The sequence below is a fragment of the Marmota flaviventris genome, chromosome 9 (genome assembly GCF_047511675.1).
Source record: "Marmota flaviventris isolate mMarFla1 chromosome 9, mMarFla1.hap1, whole genome shotgun sequence".
Taxonomy (NCBI): Eukaryota; Metazoa; Chordata; class Mammalia; order Rodentia; family Sciuridae; genus Marmota; species Marmota flaviventris.
This window is the reverse complement of record NC_092506.1, coordinates 66,314,087-66,337,155: the sequence shown is the minus strand read 5'-3', so window position 1 is coordinate 66,337,155 and position 23,069 is coordinate 66,314,087. Positions and strand designations below refer to the sequence as shown.

General features: G+C 41.6%; 2 protein-coding genes across 6 annotated transcripts in view; both read left to right on the top strand.

The window, feature by feature from the left end:
- The window catches only part of Nars2 (asparaginyl-tRNA synthetase 2, mitochondrial), a 146,962-nt gene extending 145,086 nt beyond the window's left edge, over nucleotides 1-1,876 (top strand). For all 5 annotated transcript variants that reach the window (XM_071616537.1, XM_071616535.1, XM_071616534.1 and 2 more), the window contains one exon: nucleotides 831-1,876. In XM_071616537.1, coding sequence (XP_071472638.1) covers nucleotides 831-975 — 145 coding nt within the window. In that variant the 3' untranslated portion in view covers nucleotides 976-1,876. The remainder of the gene's footprint in view (nucleotides 1-830) is intronic.
- A 17,138-nt stretch (nucleotides 1,877-19,014) lies between these two features.
- Nucleotides 19,015-23,069, top strand: part of Gab2 (GRB2 associated binding protein 2) — a 191,380-nt gene continuing 187,325 nt past the window's right edge. The window contains exon 1 of the mRNA XM_027942562.2: nucleotides 19,015-19,195. Coding sequence (XP_027798363.1) covers nucleotides 19,121-19,195 — 75 coding nt within the window. The 5' untranslated portion in view covers nucleotides 19,015-19,120. The remainder of the gene's footprint in view (nucleotides 19,196-23,069) is intronic.

Below are 23,069 nucleotides of genomic sequence, written 5' to 3'. Positions count from 1 at the left end.
GGGGGGCTTACTGGGGATTGAACCCAGGGACACTTAACCATTGAGCCACATCCCTAGTTCTTTGTATTTTTTATTTTGAGACAGGGTCTTGCTAAATTTCATAGGGCCTCACTAATTTGCCACGGCTAGTCTTGAATTTGCAGTCTTCCTGCCTTAAACCTCACAAGTCTCAGTGATTACAGGCAGGCACCACTGCACCCAGCTTAGAAGTTTCTTCTTACTGAAGCCCTCAAGAATATACTTTTGTTCCTTTAAACAATCTTCATGTAGTAAGCATTTACTCTAGAACATTCTCTGAAGATAAAAGGCTGATTAAGACTAGTGCCTGCCTCTGATATAGCTTACAGTCAATCAAGGGCATATCTTTCTGTTATATGTCAGGTAAAACTCTTCATTCTCCTGCATGTATTGAACAATATGATTTGGATGACAGGGAGGAACAAAGATCATTAGCAACATAACAAGATATGGACGAGAAATATATTTTTAAGAAAACTAGTAAAGCTATTATAAATTTCCTGCAGCCTCATGAGGCAAGTATTTTGTATATAAGTACATAAGTAATTTAACAAGAAAAAAGAAAACAGGTGACCAAAATCCACAACTACACAACAGGAACTACTGCTGCCTGTCTGGGTAAACTTGTATAGATAGATCACTTTAACTTCTCTGTTTCTGTTATCTCTGTGGAGGGGAAAGACTGGTCTGGTCTACCACAATGATGTGGACAATAACAAATGGTTGCAAAATACTTTTGAAACAAAATTGTAATCATAACATTTGATTTAATATAGTGTTTATAGGTAAAAATTCTTTGTTTTTAAAAACAGGTATTTGGACCTTCGTCGGTTTGGATCTGTGCCACATGGAGGATTTGGGATGGGATTTGAACGCTACCTACAGTGCATCTTAGGAGTTGAAAATATCAAAGATGTTATCCCTTTTCCAAGATTTACTCATTCATGTCTTTTATAGCTGAAAATTTAGTTAAGGAAAAGTACCCTAGGGCAGAGGCACAATACTTGAACAAATATGCAAGCAGAGAATACATGTTTGAACTTTAGAAATGTGGATTTCAATATATAATTATTCTGGGTTGACACAGTGCCACACTCCTGTAATCCCAGCTACTTGGGAGACAGAGGCAGGAGTCCAGTCTTGGCAACTTTGTGAGACCCTGTCTCAAAATTTTAAAAGATGGGGAGGGGGCTGGAAATGTAGCTCAGTAGTAGAGCACCCTCAAATTTAATCCTCAGTACTGGAAAAATAAATATATAATTATTCTGCCATAAGGTACAAAATGTTAAAAAACAGAAATGATCATGATTTTCTTAGAAAGCTGAGAGCGTTTCCTGGAAACACAAGCACACCCAAGAAGGGTTAATTACAGCAAGTGAACTTTCAAATCCATTACCTCAATTAAGAAAAGAGCAAGTCACCTGGATGCTGAGTCAGGAAGATCACTTGAAGCCAGACTGATCAATACAGTGAGACCCTGTCTTAAAAATAAATAAAAGAAGAAAGGAAGAAGCCAGGCATGGTGGCACAAGCCTGTAATCCCAGCACCTCAGGAGGCTGGCAAATCACAAAGCCAGTTTCAGCAAGGGCGAGGCACTAAACAACTCAAGTGAGACCCTGTCTCTAAATAAAATACAAAATGGGCTGGGGATGTGGCTCAGTGGTTGAATGCCCCTGAGTTCAATCCCTAGTACCCCCCCCCAAAAAAAAGGGGAAGAAATTGAACTAGATGGTCTCAAAGTTCTTTTCAAACTCTAAGATGAGAGCATATTTTACTTTAACTTTAATCAGTAGATTACTTCCCTGTGTGACTTTTGAGAAACAACTAGCAGCTAAAAATAAAATGTTGGATCTTTTCTCCCTTGCTGTTTAATCTGTGATAAATGCCTATATTGTTCTCTGTGCTTTTCGGGGGATTCACTCATTTAACAAACTTGCTATTCTGAATTAAAATTTTCTTTCATTGGGTTGGGTAGAAAAAAATCACATCTAATAAATTTGATCTTGCCAGGCATGGTGGCCCATGCCTGTAATCCCAGCTGTTCGGGAGAGTGAGGCAGGAGGATTACAAATTCAAAACAGCCTCAGCAATTTAGTAAGGCCTTAAGCAACTTAGTGAGACCCTGTCTCAAAATTTTAAAAAAGGGCTAGTGATACGTCTCAGTGGGTAAGTACCCCTGGCTTCAATTCCTAGTTATTAATTAATTATTTATTAACTTAATATTGCATTAAATTATTTTGATATTGTATTAAAATATTTTATCACCATTCTGATTAGATGTTTATAACTTTTTGATAATTAATACCCTATCAAAAATTTTATTCTTAAATTCCTCTTGATCCTTTCCCAGTGAAGTTTGGAAGAAAGATCTCTTATACCCAGGATTGGAATAGAAATTTTGCTGAACCTAAAGGATAGGTAATTCTTGGAGTCAAAAAACTGGCCTGGCCTATATGAGACAAGCATTAATTTGGGAGTTTGAAACCTGACAATTCTAGTTCTTTGAATAAGCCACTTACTCTGTATATGCTCAGGCATAATTTTCTTCACAGAGTTGATACAGTAATCACATGAAAGTGTGTGTGTGTGTGTGTGTGTGTGTGTGTGTGTGTGTGGTATTTAAAACTGATTTGAGAACTGTGGGTGTAGCTCAGGAGTAGAGAGCACTTGCCTAGCACGTGGGAGAGCCTGGGCTACACACACACATACACACCAAAGAAAAAGCTGCACAGACATTTTTAAGACTCTTGTGTTAGTCTTTTAGTCTTCTTTGAGTTGCATTTTTATGGACCTATAGCAAACTGTATGTTCAGTAGAATGTTTATGTACCAAGTAATTGTAAAAGGGCATGCATGCCTGAATAATGAATTTTCTAAATCTCATTAGATAACTTAGATTATTTCTTAATGAGTTTGTGTATGTAATTTTTCTTAACCCAATTCAAAATCAAACAGTTGAAAAGAAACAAATTTCAAAACCTTAGGGTGCGAAGACACTTGAGATTGTCGAGATTGACCTGCCTAATGCAGGTACCTATATGTACCTAGGCAACTGGTGGTTTCTGCATCTTCTTGACAGAACTCGGCATCCTACAAAATTGTTCATTCCATTTCTGAATCTAATTGGTAGATTTTGCTGAGCTAAAAGTCTCAGCAAAATCAACTTCCCTGGAACTTTAATTCCCTGGGTTCACATACCAAGTTAAGGAAAGAATAAAAGGGATAATTACATTATGTATAAATGTGGATGTGTAACCGATGTGATTCTGCAATCTGTATTTGGGGTAAAATTGGGAGTTCATAACCAACTTGAATCTAATATATGAAATATGATATGTCAAGAGCTTTGCAATGTTTTGAACAACCAATAAAAAAAATAAATTAAAAAAAAAGGGATAATTAGTGTTTCCCTAAGGCTTGCCTTAACCATAATTATAGAGAGAAATTCATTTGTTTATTCAAAAAAATATATTTGAGCTTATTTTATATGCCAAGACTGTACTAGGTGCCAGATAAACAGTTATTAACAAAACAGAAATGACCTGTCTTCATTGAATTTAGAATGTATTGGAGAAGATTCATAATAAGTAAATAAATGTATTATTTCAAAATGTATGCTAGAAAGTTATATTTTAAAAAAAAAAAAAAACAGGAAAAGCATAGGTAAGTACCAGAGAAGACATCTCTGAAAAAAGCAGTATTTAGCTTTAAGCCTAGAGGATAAAATGCAGAAAACATTTTAAAACATTTGCAACATCAGCCAGTATTAATTTGAGATTTAATTCTTACTTGATACTGTTAGTTTTTTGGAGCAAGGTTCACAGCATTCATGGACTAGGCAGCTGGAGGCACTCTAGTTTCTAAGGCCATTAGGAGTCACCTTCCATGACTTTTGAGAAACCAGACAGAATTGTAAACTTCTGAGCATCTAAAATAAAGTGGTGGGAAGAATGCTGAGTTAGACAAACCCCTAGGTTCTAGTCTTTGCACCACCATTAGTTTAGTAGTGAAGCCTTAGCCAAGTGAAATAATCCTCGTGACCTCCAATTCTTTCATTTTCACTATAATTTTGAAGTATATAATCTCTAAGGACCCTTCTATCTCTTAATGTTCTATGAATCTGTGCTGTACATAGTCCCTAAAAATAATTGATTTAGAGTCTAACCTTTAGACCACATACAATCTCACATAGTAGTACATGCACAGTCTCTGAAAATGTATAATTAAGTTGAATCACTGAAAATTGAACAATAGACTTAAACTTGTTCACTGTATGTGGGATGGGAAAAGATCCTTCTCAAGACATCAATATATTGTGGCTTGCCCCTAATGAAGCCTTCAGTATTTCCAAAAACTTCATGTGTATTCATTCATTCTTTGCCTTGACAGTTGATCTCACAGTGATCAACTTAAAGTTATCTAGTTAAAGCCAAAACTTGCCACCTATAGCAAGCCTCAGTACTTCTATTTCACCAATAATTTCGGTGGTGGGGGGGCAGAACTGATGTCAGACAAAGATGATCAAAATGAAACTGTTGCAGGCAACATAATAGGAAAAATTTCAAGTGTCCACTCATCAGCTAATTATGAATATCTAAGTTCTAAATGTAAACAGCTCTGTATAAGTCTTCATATAAACTATGGGTTTAATCAAGGACTGTTTATATTAGTGCTTCATGAATTAAAAAGTTATTTGAAGGTAAATTGGTTTTTCACTTGGGTGACCAGTTTCCAATAGGATTCTATTTTCCCAAGATTTCCAGGCATTACCCCAAGATGGTAACCCCAGCAATCCAGGTAAGATTACATTTCAAATCTTAGAAATGTTTTCTCCACCATTAATTCCCATCCCCATTTCACATTTTGTCATAACTTTCCATCTGGTCTCTTGCCTAGGGGGAAGTTGTGTTGTCATGTTTTTTGATCTGACAAGAACCTACTTGTGTGAATGATCCATTCCAGATCTAGACAACTCTTACCCTCTGACCAAACCCAGAGCCTTCGCCACAGGTTGGCAAAAGAACTGTCTGACCTTTTGTCCCTCTCAGACAGGATCTGCCAGAAGCCTCCCTCTAACAATGTTATGTATTTGTATTCTCTATAAATTGAATCTGAATATTCAAGCATGACTGAACAGGCATGGAAGATGCATTTGGTGAGATGGATTAACTACCCATCTTTAAATCTCTTACTTCAGATAATTATAAATGAAAGATGCATATTTGGATTAGATTGCTATTTATTCATATATTTATTTAAGTAATTGGTGAGACACGAACAAAAAAATGCAGAGTTGAAAGATTGGCTTGGATTGAAATGATAAGAAATGTGTGAGGTATTTTGGCTTCTGATCAATATTTGTATTCAGTCTGAAATCTAAAGTATGTATAATAAAAGGAAAATAGGTAAGAGTAATATCCAACTGTAATTTCTTCCCATTTTATAGTCCAAATTTTAAAATAGGAAGGACATTCAAGAAAATAGTGCTATGCAACCTTGATTACTCTCTACTAAAATGATTCAATAGAACTTGAATAAAACTGTCTTGCCTAGGAACTGAGGCCCATTGGATAAGTGTCTCAAATTTTTTTAATAAAGGACTGGGGATGTAAGTCAGTGGTAAAGTACTTCTGGGTTCAATTCCCAGTACCCCCTCCAAGTCCTTTTAGATCATGGTCAACACCCCTCCTGGAACCAGCTCATTCTAGCATTGCCAGGAGCCCTGTATTTCCCATCTAACCAACAAAGGCTCCATTTAGCTCTTAACACAGCTTGGTTTGGAGTCCAGTGAATCTACAGCCATTATTAGCATGGTGGGTAGTTTCCAGATGATCTTTGGAAAGAAGCTGCCAGAAGTTTAGGTGGTTCCTAAACTCATTCACAGAGCAACTCATTGAATTAACGTAGTTCATGACTCTTCAATAACTTTTGCTTCACCTTTACTGTTTTGTAATTGTTATTAGTAATGTGACTATCACTTGGACATTGCTTTTCAGTTTATAAATGTTTTTCACATATTTTCTTAATTCATAGGACAATGTATTGTGGACCTTGCTCTTTTGTATTTTATTTTATTTTTTGGTACTCGGGGTTGAACCCAGGAGCACTCAACCACTGAATTATATCCCCAGCCCTTTTTTATATTTTTTTGAGACAGGGTCTCACTGAGTTGCTTAGGACCTCACTAAGTTGCTAAGGCTGGCTTTGAACTCGATGATCCTCTTGCCTCAGCCTCCCAAGCTACTGGGATTACAGGAGTGAGCCACAGCTCCCGGCCTCTTTTGTATTTTAGTGGGGTTGAAATTCATTTGGTTTAATAAAGACTAGGTTTTGTAAAGAATGGAAATCCCTGATATTGAGAGGAAGTAGACTACAAGTAAAATTCACCTTCCCTCAGCCTCCAGAGAAAATGAAAATTGAACTTTCTCATAAACAAAGAATCTTGCATCTTAAGTCCTAGCATTTACTGGACATATTACATAACACTTTGGCCTCTAATTTCCTCATTCTTTGTAGGGAAAAGGGACTTAAGAATGTGAAGACAGATGTTGATTGAGCCCAAATACATTCTAGTAATGTGAAACACTAGGAATAAACATAGCAGTGAATTTAATCATTATGTCTTATTTTTTTGGCCTCAGTTTTTTAATTACCTTTCTCTAAAGGATCACCCAAATATACATAGAACTTGAATGGGACTTATTAACATACTTACCACAGTGATAGACCTTTCGTTTTCGAGATAATACTCCGAGAAAGAAACTTGACGGACCCAAATAGTAAAAGTTTTCGTTACAAGTACCTAGAACAGTATTTGGCAGAGCCTGAGCCAATCACAGCCATAACTCTACCTTTTCTGCATGATATCTCAACAAGAATTGCTGGTTTGCTATTTTCTTAGGATTCTAGTTTTGAAATTATCTCTTAAAAAAAGATAATTTTCAGGCTGGGGATACAGCTCAGTTGGTAGAATGCTTGCCTTGCATGCACACTGCCCTGGGTTTGATCCCCAGCACCACCAAAAATAATAATAATTTTCCTTCCTCTACCTATAATATATAAACAGTTCCCCTCTATTTCCCCCAGAGCTTGTGAGTAGGAACTTGCCATCTTTAGAGGGAACTTCTCCATCCTCAGAGAGCTCTAGTGGTTGGGAACTTTTACTGAAAATGACCAGACCTACCCTCTATAGCACACAAAAGTAGTAAGTTGAAAACAGCACTTTTTTCTTTCCAGCCTTCTCTAGTAGAGAACCTCTGCAGCTGCTTAGTTGGACAGTTTGTCCTTGATTTGAAAGGCTGCACCCTTCAGGTTACTCCTTGGGCAGTGTGTCCTTAAAATGCCCCTATTAGACAGGCCCACACTTGTAGTGCCTTCTACTCGAGAGGCTGAGGCAGGAGAAGAAAAGTTCAAGGCCATCTCAGGCAATACAGCAAGACCCCCATCTCAAAATAAAAAAGAGAACAGAAACTTAAAACAGTCCTTTCTATTGGCAGGTGAAGCCTTCCTCCCCTGTTCACTCAGCTGCTGCTCAAATGTCCTGTGGTAATTGTCTTGATGTTAGAAGAGCTTTGAAGTCTCCAGTGCCTCCTTCCTATCTGCCTTACCACCTGTGGTGGTTGTTCCACTTCCTATAAATACTGCTAAAGAAACTTAATTACAGTTTCACAGTGTTCCAGAACAATTCCCAACACCCTTGTTAGGATTTAAATGAGTTGTCCCCCCAAAAGCTCATGTGTGAGACATGCGGAGGTGAAATAACTGGGTTATGAGAACTGATGCATCAATCCATTTAAATGGATTGATGGTAACTATAGGCAGGTGAGGTTTGGCTTCAGGAGGTAGGTCACTGGAGGCATGCTTTGGGGGCTTATATTTTGTACTTGTAAAGGGAAGCTCTCTCTTTCTGCTTCCTTGTACCAAGTCCTGAGCTGCTTTCCTCCACTGCACGCTTCCACCGTAATGTCTGCCTCACCTTGGGTCCAGAGCAATGGAGTTGGCCATCTATGGACTGAGACCTCTGAAACCATGAACCACAAAATAAAATTTTCCTCCTCTAATTGTTCTTGTCTGGTCTTTTGGTCATAGTGGTGGAAAATGCTGACTAAAACACTCCTTCACTTGAGGATTATAGAAACGGGCTTGGATCATATACAGACAACATAAGATATTATTAAACCATAGTAAGTTATTTTCACTGAAAATTGCCATTAATACCTACATCTTCTTTGCAGTATCCCAAATGGCAAGAGCTGACTCCTGTTGTGTTAAGATATGGCTGGCCAATCGTCTTTTTAAATGTAAATTTCATCTGCTGCATTCTGCATTTCAGGATTTTACATCAGGAAGTTGTGAGGTCATATTCCTTCCAGAAAATGTGGTGAGTATTTGGTGTCTTGGAAATAGTACTAGACATAGAAGACCCTAGCTTAAGTCTGACATTCCACTTCCTAGCTGTATTACTCTAGGCAAGTTATTTATTCTCAATCTGTATATCAATTTGCAAAATGATGATAGAGCTTCTCCTACAGAGTGTTGTGAGAAGCAACAAAGATTGTGTGAAAGGGTTTTATAAACCAAAAAGCACCACACAGGTATAAGTTCTCCTAAGGGAGACCGTTTCAAAACTAAAAATTAAAAAAAAAAAAAAAAATCTGTGTGAACAAAGATATTTATTCATGTTGAATGAAATAGTTTACAAGTATTAAAAATAAGAGAGCTATTAGGCGCAGTGGCACATGCCTGTAATTCGAGCAACTCAGGAGGCTGAGGCAGGAGGGTCCCAAGTGTTGGGGATGCAAATCAAGTCAAGATGGCGCCTGGCACTTTGCCAGGAGGAGTGGTTTGTGAAGCAACACCATGGAGCCATTAAGATGATGAGGATTCCTTATTGGCTGACTGCTGTATCTAGATGATGTTAATTAAGTTAAGCGGTGTGTAATTAGTTAAGTATATATACCTCTTCTGTCTGGCAGAGAAGCAGCTCCTGCTACCTCAGGTGCCCGCTACTTTGAGTTCTCGCTCAGTTCCTGCCGAGTTCACTCGTAATAAAGTAGTTCCCGCTTCAGCCTTCAAGTTGCTTGTCACCTCTCGGTTATTTAGCCCAGCCGGACTACGGCACACAAGTTCCAAGCCAGCTTGAGCAACTTCACAGAACACGGCTTCAAAACATAAAAAAAAAAAAAAAAAGGGCTGGGAATGTAGCTTAGTGATAGAGTGCCCCTGAGTACAACCCCCAGTACCATTAAAAAAGTTGAAAAGTTTAACAGAAATTTAAATTGCAAATATAACAGTATAAAATCTGTATCAGATTTGAATATGGAAAAATGAAATCAGCTGTTGCTTGTGCAATGGCACAAGTGACTTTCTCATTAAATCTCTTAGCTCTATTCAGATCAGTGAACTTTAATTGGACACCTCACTATGTCACTCTCACTGCTAGATTCTAGGAATACAGAGAAGTAGGACTTGCCTCCTCGTCTTAGGCACTCTCATTTCATACAAACTTTGGCAAGAGTTTACTGTGTATAAGAATCTGGATGGAGGTGTGGCTCTATACTTTTATACCCAGCCTGCGGGAGGCCCTGGATTTGATCCCTAGCACTGCAACAACAAAAATCACTGGGGAGCTTATTAAATTTTCCAATTACCCTGTTCTCATCCTAGAAGGTCTGATTCAGTAGATCTGGGATGGAACAGCCCATAATTTGCATTTTTTAAGTAAACAGTCACCCCAAGTAACTCTGGTGTAGGCAGTTTAATTCGGCACTGAGAAACCTACAGTGAGGTTTGGATATTTTTTATGGTAAAGTACAGGTAATAGTTACACAAACATCGTGATCCTTGAACAAGATACTGTATTTGATTGCTGTCTGTACTGCTGAGCAGGTTAGGGATAGGGTTGGGAAAGCCAACATGCAGAGGGATTCCCTTGGGAACTGGTAGTATGCAGAGCCTACCACACTTCTCTTCATTCCCTTTCCTCACTCTCCACTGCAGTGCCCATGTTTCCCTCTCTCTGCATGTTTCTCTCCCCCTCTGGTTCCTCCTCTGCAAACGTCCAGGTGCTTCCTTCCTTTCTCCACCCTCCCCCAGACATGTCTGTTTTAATGAAAACAACAACAACCTTTCATTACCAACTCAGGCTGGGTAATGTGTCTCAAAGAATAGGAGTGGGCTGTTGGTTGATCAACAATCACCAAAAAAAATCCCATGTGGAAACTTTTGTGTATTTATGTTTCACTACCACTGACATTTTTCCAGTGGGTTAGCAGCCTCAACAGAAAATTTTATAAATTCCCCCGTATAGATTGCTGTCCTGCCTGTAGAGTTGGGGTGTGTCCTGCACCCTGGCTCAGTACTGCTTGTCTCCACATGCTGTGAATGGTCTTGAGTGACTTTCTCAGGCTGCACACCTGTCACCTCTTAGTCATCCAGAATTAAAATGTTAACAGCTCTAATCGCACTGTCTGAGGCTACAGGACTTTATTTCAAGAGTGGTGACACTCCAAAATGCAGCTAGGACATCTATATTTTCACATGTTAGTGTTTATGTGATTTGGACTTGAGGAAGCCAAGGATTAGACAATGCCTTCCAGACTCGCTCCTCTCCTACTTTCTTGGCACCTTGGGCTATTCCTAGTAGTCTTATGCTGCCATCTTCTCAGAGGTAGAATGTTCTTGGGTTAAATCCACTGCTCAGCAATAATAATAATAATAATAATTTTAAAATAAAAAACTTATATAATTTCAGTCCCCACAGAGTTGGTTGATAATTTTTCTGATCTCCCTTGATCATACCTCTATTATAGCATTACCCACATACAACTGGGACACCCACCTACCTACTTGTCTTCCCAGAAAGATCCTGAAATTCTTAAGAAACTGGTCTTATTCATCTTGGCATTTCTGTGCTGCGTTTGAGCTAGTAGGTTCTCAGCAATTCTTTATTGAGAATTGAATAATGTGTACATAAATAAGCATTCCTAAAAACATGTTTTAATATAAACATTTTTATTTGAAAAGATACTTGCAGCTTTTAAGTCTTTTTGAAGTTTTGAGTAATAAATACCCAAAATGTCCTAAACAAAGGAAGATGGGTTTTGTTGTTGTTGTTAATGCCTATTAAAAATGTTTCAAGCTGTCTACTTGTTATCAAACTGAGCTTCCTCTGGGAATTCCCCAACTTTTATCATAGCCAGTGGATCCCAGCAGACATACTGGGGACCTGAGCTTTCTTTGCTGAGTCGACTTGGGTGGACACCTGGAAAACTTAGTTGGAACACACAAGAACTTTTGCGCAACCAGGTACTTCAAGAGACAAAGTATTCTACAAGAGAGAGGGGAGACAGAAATGAAGGCAAAATGCTCAGAGATGAAAAACCATGTGGCCTGAGACACACACAGACACCACAAGCAAACTCATCGCCTACCTTTTACCCATGGCTATCTCCTGGTTACTATCCTTCCTGAAGCTATCAACTTATTCATGGGCTTCATGGGACATACCTCACTTTCTTACCAAAAAATTCCCCACTTGGGCTTAAGTGAGTTTGAAATGGGTTATCTGCTTTTGCAACTAAAAAAAATATGAATTAGTACACTGACTTACAAAAAGAATTTCATTACTTTTTTTTTTCTTTTTAGTCTTCTAACCTTTTTGTCATACCCTCAAGTTATCCCGGGACATGTTAATCAGGAAATTATTTAGATGGGGAATTGCTGATAAACTAAGGTGCAGTAAGAGGGTGACTTCTTTGCTTTTTTTTTTTTAAATATCTTAAGACACACATACACACACACACACACAAGAATGAAGGCTTTATTTACAGCAGGGACTGCGTACGTATCAGAACTTTTTGGAATGATACAGCCGGATTAGAGAGGTTTTGAAAAACTGACACATTGGCAGTTTCCCAAAACATCTACTTTTGAAGATTCTGCTTTTCAGAACTATATTAAGAATGGCCTTTGTCACAGGTCTTAGCAGTGTCTCAGACCAGCCAAAACTAAAAACTGGAAGAGACTAAATAAACAAGTGTGTCCCAAGAGCAGCCCAGACCTTGCTATTGGCCTGGTGTAAACAGTGATGGCCAAACCCATGCAAGCAGGATAAAGACCTTGCTCTTCAGAAACGGTTCCAAATGTGTGGAGGGCTTTGTGGACCACATTCTTTCAACCCTGGTATGCCACTCCACCAGTTTAGTACTGAACGTAATTATTTTTGGAAACAAGCATGGAAAACAGGAACTGTTGACAACTCATCTGGATCAGGAAATTTTCAGAGAAAAATCTTCAGGCCTTTTCTAGAATGTTATGAAAATATTAAATTATAATGATTGCTGCCAACCTATTTCTTACTACTCTAGGAAAAGAAAACAACAACAACAACAACAAATACGTTTCCAGCTCTCATGAGTCAACCCTGACCCCTGACCCCTGAAGATGCTAGCATACAATTTGACTGCAACCACTTTCCTTTTTTAGTTAATTGTGTTAAATGCACCTCATAACTTCTAGTCCCAGTGGTGCTGTCATTTAGAAGGGGGCAGAGGGGAAGCTGTTTTAATTCTGGCTTTTGTTTCAGTCACTAAATGTAATGCCACATGATTGTTGACCCAACAGTAATCCAGTTAAAAAACAGCCTTCAGAGTTACTACATCGTCAAAATTAACCCTGATTACATCAAATTATGTTGAAACAGACCACAGCTGTTTGCCCTGTTGAAGCAACTGCTTGGGAGCTCCTCCCAGAGATACATCTGAGTGTCAGGAAGATACATTTTGGGTTTATTTTTCTTTCTCAACACAGATGTAGAAGGGAAACACCCTGTCCTGCCTGGAAACTGAAAAAATCACCTTCATTCCCAAAAAGAGGGAATCCAAGACCTTTTGTACAGTTTTCTATGAAAATGGTATAAAAAGAAGGAGTTTCAAATCTGTCGAGTATTGCCCTTGTTAGAAAAAAAGGGAACTTACTAGAAATAAGACAGTTGGATTTTCCTCAGTGGAGGGCTTAAGCTGGCTCAGCCCAGCCTGTGAGAATGGAGGGTTCATTGGAGGTATTTTGTAATCTTGTTGTTTAAAATGACATTATTAAAATTAAATTATAATTAAAATGAAAAATAAGTATTGGGGAAGATGTGGACAGATTTGAACTCTCAGATATTGCTGGGAGGGATGTAAAATGGTGCTGCCACTATGGAAAGTTATTCAGCAGTCTCTTAAAAAGTTCAGCATAGTCACTCTTATGACCCAGAAGTTCCACTCCTGGGTATGTACCTGAAGAAAACTAATAACATGTATTCACACAAAAACTTGAACCAAATGCTCACAAGAACATTCTTAATATCCAAATAGTACAAACAACTGAGATTTCCATCAACTGACAAATGGATAACCAAAATGTGCCATATCCATTTAATGGAATATTATTCAGTCATAAAAATGAATGAAGAACTGAGAAGTGCTGCAATGTGGATGAACTTTGAAAACATACAAAGTGAAAGAAATCAGACACAAGAGGCCACATGTTGTTTGATTCTGACTATGTTGCATGTACAGAATTGGAAAATTATAGAGACAAAAAGTAGATTAGGGCTGGGGATGTGGCTCAGTTGTTAAGTGTCCCTGATTCATCTCCAGTACCAAAAAAAAAAAAAAAATAGATTAGTTGTCTGAGGAGGGGATTAGGGGAGTGGGGAGTGAGTGGTCATAGGTACAGAGTTTCTTTTGCAAGTGATACAAATGTTCTGGAATTAGATAGGAACCACTGAATTGTATCATTTAACATGATTCCTTATATGGTAGGTCAGTGATAGCTCAAAAATTAAGGCACATAAACTTGCAATTAAGTAGGTTATATTAAAAATAAAAGGAATAAGCCAAGCATGGTGGCACACGCCTGTAATCCCAGCAGCTCCAGAGGCTGAGGAAGGAGGATCGCGAGTTCAAATCCAGCCTCAGCAAAAGCACAACTCAGTGAGGTCCTGTCTCTAAATAAAATACAAAATAGGGCTGGGGGTGTGACATGGTTGTCAAGTGCCCCTGAGTTCAATTCCCGGTTATTTACATCTGCTGTATCTATCTTTATGTTGGAAATACTAAACAATGGTGTGCTGCTGTGCATCTCCTGACTGTATTCAGTGACATTAAGTTGATAGCTTGAAATTGTCCATTGGGGAGTGCAGTGGGGTGTGTATACCACAAAAACTGGCTTATACTATAAGTCAAGCTACCACCACCACCAGAGAGCCAGTTTTGAACCATTTAACAACACCTGACCCTGGCTGTGGGTCAGGAAATTATCTTCCATAAGGGATACCTGTGATAGAAACACAGTCAAATGAGATGATCACCTGAGGCCTTTGGATCCCCTGCAAAAAAAAAAAAAAAAAATAGACCAGCAAGTCTGCACAGCCATGTTATAAGCAATTGATGCAGGAGGAAAAGGCATTTCTGGACATCTATCAGATGAGATCACTTTGAATTGGAGACATAATTTCTCCAGCTTTGCTAGATATGAGGGATTCAGTGCTAGAGCTGCCATTCAACTGTCACAGTGAAGCCTGATGTTAGAATAACCACAAAGGTCCTATTCTTGTTCCCAAAGAAGAGAGTATCAGTGTAGGGTTTGGAAATCAAAGGTCAACAGAGTTAGCTCTCTGGAGCCTTAGGATAAAAGTCAAAAGGTCAAAAGAACCAGGTTTTTGTTTTGTTTGTTTTGGTACTAGAGACTGAACCCAGGGTCACTTAACCACTGAGCCACATCCCCAGCCTTTTTTATTTTTTGTTTTGAGACAAGGTCTCAGTAAATCACTTAGCATAACCTTAAGTTACTGAGGCTGGTGCCAAACTTGTGATCCTCCTGCCTCAACCTCCAAAGTTGCTGGAGTTACAGGCATGAGCCTCCAAGCCCTGCAAGAGCCACTGTTTTGGAACTTCCTGAGTGTTACAGCCATCTTTAAAAGTGGTACCACATAGGATTCCCTCCACCTGCTCAGCCTTTCAGTTGGGCCAGTAACTATGTTGTAAACATGCCAATTGTTTATAAGTACCATCACAGATACTGTTCTCTGGTATGGATGACTCAGGGTTCTGGACACTCCAGTGGGCCACAGCCCTCATCTATTATCCTTTAAGGGTTGATTCCTTTGTTCTCACAGACAATTAATGATCCTTTATGGTGTGCCTGGCTCCCTTGCTCGAGGCTCTATGGATACAAAAACAAAGAGAACACAGTCCTGCCCTCAAGGAACTCATAGTTTGTAGACAAGAAAACTGAACAATTAAGTAGGAATGGTAAGTTTTAGGGAAAAGGGCATTGACCTACGTTTCTAGTCCAATTTAAGCTAGGAGTTCTTTCTACAAACGAGAGGCCAGAATGCACAGTGTAGTTTGGAGCACGGAGGCACTTTTCCAGGGGCTTTGATAGTCTGTTCTTGGAAGAATATAACAATTGAGTTTGCAGCAGGTTCTGTGCAACAGTGATGTTCTTGCCCTCTCCAGTGTCAGCAGCAATGTCCTGGGAGCCTAATTGCCACAGCAATTAGCACTGGTTCTGGTTTTCACAAAGAGAAATTAGGAAAGTGGACTTACTCAAACTTTTTAAGGAAGTTTATTTCCAAAATATTTCCCACTCATTGTAGTTTCAAGTAGTTCAAGTAGACTATTTGCAGCGACAGACAAGGAGGAACACCAGTTAAGTCTTTAACCACACCTCAAGCCCACTTCCACATCTCATCTTCAGCCTGATGCCAAGTGTTAACTTGAGTAAGTCCCAAGGTACTTTGATGGAGGGAACAAGTGGTCTCAAAGCAACCAGGAGGCACACACAATATGCCTGAGAGGTGAGTGTCCTGAAAGTCACCAAATGAGATGGATCAGCAGGTCACACTGACTTTGGCAAGCAGCCCTCAGCTCTGAAATTGACCTGTCAACTAGACTGAAAGGGAGAAAAGACAGAAGGGCTAAGACAGAAACATCCATCCCCACCCCCAGTCCAATCACTGACGTCAGGCCTGGAGTAAATGGTGTTAATCACTCCAGCCTGGTGTGCAGTTGAGGACAGCTCCCTTTCCAGCCCTCCCAGCCCATTTCTGGGAGCAGTCCACCAGCCATGCACCTGCCACTCACCACAAACCCTCAACTCTGAGACAGGCACGGATGCGGGTTGTTGCTGACGACATTCAAAGCCACACTGCACTCTTTAGAACCTAGGCTTTGTGGAGAAGGGGGAGAGAGGAGTGACTAGGAGCAGGGCAAAAGTGGTACCCATGCTTTCCTCCCAGGAGGGCATTTTCTCTAATCTCAATGCTCTTCCCTGTAAGATGGTCATTTCCTGGGAATTTTATGAGAATATAGAATAAATGGCCCAAAGCACTCTTGGAGCTGGTCATTAATTCCCCCAGGAAATACCAGTGGTCTCTAATCAAAAATTGCCTACATTATAGGCTGGCGATACATGTCCTTACAGATTGTGGGGGGCTGTCACCCCAGATGTTTCCAATAGATGGCGCCCACTCTCATGTAAATAAATCATTCACATAATTTGTTTTCCATTTTTCCAGGGAGGGGAAAAAAAAAAAAAAAAAACCCCAGCAGGGAATGGAGAGGACTTAGTAAAGGTCCAGACAGGAACGTTCTGTTCAAGGGCTGTTTCCAGGTCTGACACGCCTCTCCAGCTCAGGAGACTGAGCCCCTCCAGCCTATAGCCAGGGACCTCAGCCTACAGCCAGGAACCTCAGCCACAGTCTTTGCTCTCTGTGCAGCCGGAGCAAGGCAGCATAGTGATGAGGAAGGGCAGGTGGAGTGGGGGGCAGAAGAACACCCAGAAGAGCCCCTTTCTCTGACCTTTGGGAAAAGATGGGGGAGAACATACTCTGTAACTGTTGCATTCCAAAAACATCAAACTTTTCTCTTTCCATACAGAATTGGGAATAACAACACAGGGTCTTTTACCAAACAAAATCAGACCCTAAAGAGTTTCTGGCAGAATGCAACCTAACCCCAGCTAACTGTCGCTGAACAGTTTCCCAGTTTGTGTTCTGAATCATATAACTCTCAGAGGATATGTAAAAGAAGACTACTCTCCCAGGGAAACACAGGGCATATGTCTGTCTGACTTCCATCACAAACCTTAGCTGTAGCCAAACCATGCAGATTTCTCAGACTGCAATTCTGGAGACTTGGCACCATGACTCAGATGTGAATGAAGTCAGGATTGCTTTATTTTGGTTGGGAGTCACCGCCTCCTCATTAATTTGGAAGACAAAGTATTTTGATGTTGAAGGTCCTTAATGCCAGAAGTTAGACATGGCCGTTTTCTGATGGTGGTCCTTTGTGTTTGGTTTAAGGATACCTAAATTAAAAGGTTAAGGGAGCTCTTATTCCAGTCACACGTCGACTGCCAGGAGGTAGTGCAAGATGCTGGTTCTCCAACTGATCTGTCTTCAACACAATTCCCTACTGATAATATGTGTTACTGTCCAAGTATAAGAAGTTAGAGGAGGATCAACCTTTATTTTAATGTATTATTTGTGGTACTGGGGATTGAACCCAGAAGCTCTCTCCCACTGAGCTACATCCCTAATCCTTTTTATTTTGAGACAGGGTCTTACTAAGATGCTCAGGTTGGCCTTGAATTTGTGATCCTCCTGCCTCAGCCTCCAGGGTCACTGGGATTACAAGCCTGTGCCACCACACTCTGTAGGGACCTACCTTTTAATGCTGCTTGTAAAGGCACTCCGAATTAAAAATGGCTCCTGGGACTGGAAATGTAGCTCAGTGGTAGAGCGCTTGCCTAGCTATGCCTGAGGCCCTAGGTTCATCTCCAGCAGCACCAAAAAAAAAAAAAAAAAAAAAAAAAAAAAAAAGAGCTCCTAGGGGAAAAATATTTTTAACCCTTCCCCCGAAGTACTGATGTTATTAGGTGTTCACTTTCACACACTTTTGAGTTAAACCTCACCGCAAAGCAGTGAGAAAGGTATCATTATATCTCAATTTACATATGAGAAGTCTCATAGGTAGCCTGTGTCCAGGAATTGAAACTCTGGGAATTTTTACTTCAATTTCTTGTTCTACACCGACTTGCCTATGACTTCTCTAGGAAATACATTGACTAATTTTTGCTTTGGCGCTGCAAATCATACGAATTTTCTTTTGAATCCTGCTTTCCCAGAGGCAATGGGGACAGAGCCAGCTGGACTTTGTTCCTGGCTATAAAAGGCTCCCAAGTTATCGGTAGACAGTAAAGCAGTTCTTCACTTTGAAAAGCAGGTGAGCAGGACCCTCCTCCCTTCCCCCACCTGAATTAGAAACTTTGCTTTGTATTATCTCTTAGACCTTAGGCTATCTGTAAAATGGGAATAATACTGCCTGCCCAATTTGTAGAGGTGTGAAGACAATCAAGTAAACAAGGGATGTAAATACTCCCCATACTTAGTAGGTCGGCTTCCGTTCCTTCTCGAACCACCCGGGTGGGTGCAAGAGTTAATAAACTCTCTGGGAAGCAGGTCACTAATTTCAGCCAGAACCTGACCTTGCTGAAACCTGAAACTATAGGAATGGATAAGTAACACAAGCAGCGCTCCGAGCCTTTCTCTGAAGACCCTCCCTGTAAAATCGACGTGCGAGGCAGGGTGCACAGCCTTCACACACCCCACCACCACGACCAGGGGCGAGGCGCTAGAGACTGCCGCTTTGAGGCTTCAGGAAAAAAACAAGACCCAGGGGGCGTGCTGACTGGATTCCCGCCCCTCCCGGCACTCCGGCCTCCCGGGTCCCGCCGGGTGGTTTGCGTCTGAAGGCCTCTCTCTTGGGGGCGCGGCGGGCTGTGGGCGTGGCGAGCGCGCCGGCCTTCCTGCTGGGGCGCCCCCGCCGGGCAGCCTGGGAGTGCGGATCGCGCGCGCGGGGGGGGGGGGGCAGAGCGGGCGCGCGCGGGGCAGTCGGGCCCGCGCCGCGCCGCCTCGTCCTCGCCCGGGGCCGCGGGCCGCCCTGCCCCTCCCCTCCCCCGCGAGCTGCGCACCGCTGGCCGGCTGACCCAGCAGCCTGCGCCCGCGCCCTTGTCCGCGCGACCCGGCGGCGGGCTCCAGTCGGCCGTCAACATGAGCGGCGGCGGCGACGTGGTGTGCACCGGCTGGCTGAGGAAATCGCCCCCGGAGAAGAAGTTGAGGCGCTATGTGAGTGCGGGCGGCGACCGGGCGCGGCCGCCTTGGGGCGGGCTGGGGGCGTCCCGCGGCCTGCCGAGGGACTGGGGGCTCCCGGATACGCCGCACGCCGCGGACAGGGCGGACCTGGGGCCTCTGGGGGGGCGAGGGGCGGCCGGCGCGCCCCGCGGCTCTGGGGCGTGTGGGGCACCTGCACACCTGTCACAGGTGCGCCGCCGAGGGGCGGGGCGGCAGGTTGGGGCGGCAGCTCCTCGTCGGCTAGGCGGGTGTGTTGGCGGCACCTCCCCAGCCAGGCTCCCTGTGAACTCAATACTGTATCGAAGTTTGTATTGATTGTTTTTGGAGAACGAGAGAGTTGGCTCCCGGGATCGGGGGACCATGGTAGCCCCCAGTGGATTCAGCCTGCAGGATTGGGGGAGTGGGCGGGAAAGGGGGGCGTAGGCTGTAGGGCCGCGCCGCCCGGCCCCACAAAGGGCTAGGCGCCTCACGCCCTCTCCCCTTGCCTTTCTCCGCCCGCCCCTCCCGGGCGGCCGCCTGCTTCCTTCCAGTCCACAGCCGCCGCATCACGGGCAGCGTCAGCGGCATGTGCAGCCCTTGTATTAAGTGACTCATTTGTTTGTCCCCCTTCTTTATTCTGTATGTCTCTCACATACGCCGCCCCCCCACCCCGCCCCACGATGGTGACACTGCAGTTTGGTCCGTGCTAACTGGCCAGGGTTTTGTGTTGTGCAGCCCTTGGCGTCTAGGGTCGGGAGAGATCAAGGTTTTCAGTTGCCAGGTGGTGCTAACCGACAGTGTTTACTGAAATTGCTGGGACAGCCTCTCCCCTCTAGGTGAGAAACTGGCAGCATCTGGGGAAGGTGGTACAGACTGGAGCTGAGCGGTGTAGAGTTCTGGCTCGGCACAACCCAGAGGATGTCTCGCCTAGTGAGGTCAAAGTACAAGAGGGTGCCAGTTACTTAGGCTGAAATCGGTCCTGGAGTACTCTCAGGAATTTCGAAATGGAAGAAGGTCGCTAAAAAGTGCAAGGTCTTCCATCTTCTCCCTCCTCGCTTCCGTGAATGCCCTTGCTATACTGACTTGTGGGGCTGTACTCTGGGGATCACCCCCACAACCTGGAAGTGAGCTTTTGCTTTCCAGCTGCAGTGCATCAAGGGAGCTCTGAATACACCCTGTCCTCTTGTCCCTGCACCAGGGGCTGACCCTGGGGGAGAAGCTCACCAGTTTCCTGTCTTTGCTCCTTAGATCAGAATCAAGGGACTTCTGGCCTCTGGTCTGAGGAAGTGACATTCTGTTTTTCAAAGGAAGTGTTGTTGTTGGGAGTGCTTGTGTCAATGAAATCAGGCTCTTGCTTAGATCATTTGCTGGGAAAAAAACTAAGGATTTAGCACGTGACTTTTGAAAGGAGGCATAGATTTAACACAGTAGGGTGAGGCGGTGTTTTCTTCAGTTTTAAAGCTGATTTTCTGAGGTGCTGATGTAGCCCAAGTATTATAATTACTAAGAAACTTTTTTTTCTTGTTTAGAGGTGGATCAGATCATTAGGCAAATTTAATTTTTTAAATTAGGGGTAAGAAGGAGTAATTTGCTATTAACATTTTTATAATTTTTTTTAAAAAAACTTCGTTCTAAAGAACTTCCAAAAAGTATCTGTAAAAGTAGATTCCATACTAGCTAGAGGAATAGAGTGTCCAGTTAAAAAAAAAAAAAAGCCATCCTTAATTCTCAAATTAGAACACTACCCTAAAGAACCTTGAAACTTTGGTTTTGAAACAACTTGCAAACAAGTTGACGCTGTATCTATAATGATGACTGTTTCAACTCTATTACCCAGACTCAGTGACCCATTTCTTGGGTATTTATTTTTGCTCAAAAACAACTTTAACTTAAAATAACCAAGTTTAAAGGCTTTTGTGTTAAGCATCTTTTCACCCATTGGAATTACCTGACAGCTGGCGTCATATGATGACCTCAGCCTCTCTCTTTCCTGTGGCCCCCACCCATAAGGCATCTGACTAAACTAGTGATAGCCTTTCTTAAGCTGGGGTGTGATATGTTCCACTAGTACAACCAGAAGCCTCTTTTACTATGGAGTTCAGTTCCTCTTGTTGGAACAGCCAGTCTGTTTAACCCTAAACTTCTGGGGAGCAGCCTGCCTTTACAATTACCTTTAAAAAATAATAATAATAATAATAATAATTTATGCACTCTATTGTAAGTTAGAACTCTGCCAGTTTCCTCAGTTTGTTAGAGGCCCAAATTCATTAGACCCAAACTTGGAAAGAATTATTTCCCAGCTCCATTGCTTCTGCTTCTGATATGCATAATAGACATGTGGTATTATAGACTGATAAATAAGTCCATTATAAGAATACCTCAGATATGTGAGATTAGGGGGAAAGTAATTTATGAAGTACATTTAAATTATTTTTGAAACCCTACTGCATTTAATTTGGGGAGGAGGTAGGTAGAGGGGGAAAGACAACGTGGAAGAAGCTATGGCAATATTAGAGATTGGTTTTTAGGAATTTTATTTCCTCATCATCCTTTTATAATTAACCAATCATAAGAAAGTGTAAAGGTCTTTGAGGTATTTGCTATATTCCCTAGGGGAATTACCAAAAAAGAAAAAAAGACTGGAAAATGCTGAGTATAGCCCTTGGGGCATCATGATTTGGTTGCACCAGAAGGCTGGTAGACAAAACAACCCTCTCAGTGTGCCTCAATGTGTGTGTGTGGGGGGGGCTCACATGTGTGAATAGGCACAAACATGTACATGTATGTAAAGCTTAAACAGGATTTTCTTAGCAGGAAAACATAACATACACTGCAGTATAGTTTTCTGTTAATTTTCACTGTTAAACTATGGTGGGAGGGGGGTGAGATTTGTGGCAGCACTGCCCCCTAGTGGCGAAATTAAAATTTTTGTATCCTGATGAACACCTGCATGAGGTTAACACTAATTTTTTAAAATTTATTGAATGAATTTATTAAATATGCCTGTCCCAGGGACTATATTATATTCTAGGAATAAATATTAACCCATTTATTTAGAATTAGCTAATACTTTCCTTCTCCTTCATAAAGAACTGAGGTAATCAAGAAATAGCCCACAACACATTATAACTAAATTTCCAAAATTACCTGTGTCTACATGGTTCCTTTCCTTTTCCCCTCTTCTTAGAGCAGATTAGATGCCCCTTCTCTCTGAGCTAATCCTGCTACCTTGGAATCATATTCGCTCCTCCCTACTTAAATAATTCTCTCACTTTCTGTCATGAATCTAACTTCTCCCCTTCACCTATTCATTTACATTATCATTTAAGCTTAACTTCTTTTAACAGAATTCTCTCTTTTCATTCCACCCCTTCCTACTCAGCTTGCTTTCTGCTTCAGGGCTAAACTTGTTAATGGTTGTTTAAACTGTCTTCATTTCTCCCACCTCCCTCTCAGCCAGCTCTAATCCAAACCTATTTGTCATTTCACCAAAGCTATTCTCAAAAAGGCACCAGTGAAAACACCAGGTCACTATATTCAGAGGATGATGATTCATTGCTCATTCTAATTAATCTCTTCAGTGCTTGGTTGCAGTTGACCACTCACTCTTGAAACATCTTCCTCTGGTCTTGAGCAACACCATTTTTGTCTGATTTTTCTCCTTTTCTGGCTGCTCTCCATCTCCTACTCTAGACTGATCTCCTTTAGCCAGGTTGGAACTCCTTTACAGTAACAGTAGCTTTGTGATTTATGCCCTTGTCAATCTTGTTCATTGTTCTGCCTTCCACTATCATTTGCATTCTGGTCATTATCAAGTTAAATTTCCATCCCAGAGTTTTGTTCTGAACTCCAGACTTGAATATCCAACAGTTAACTGGGCTTTTCTATC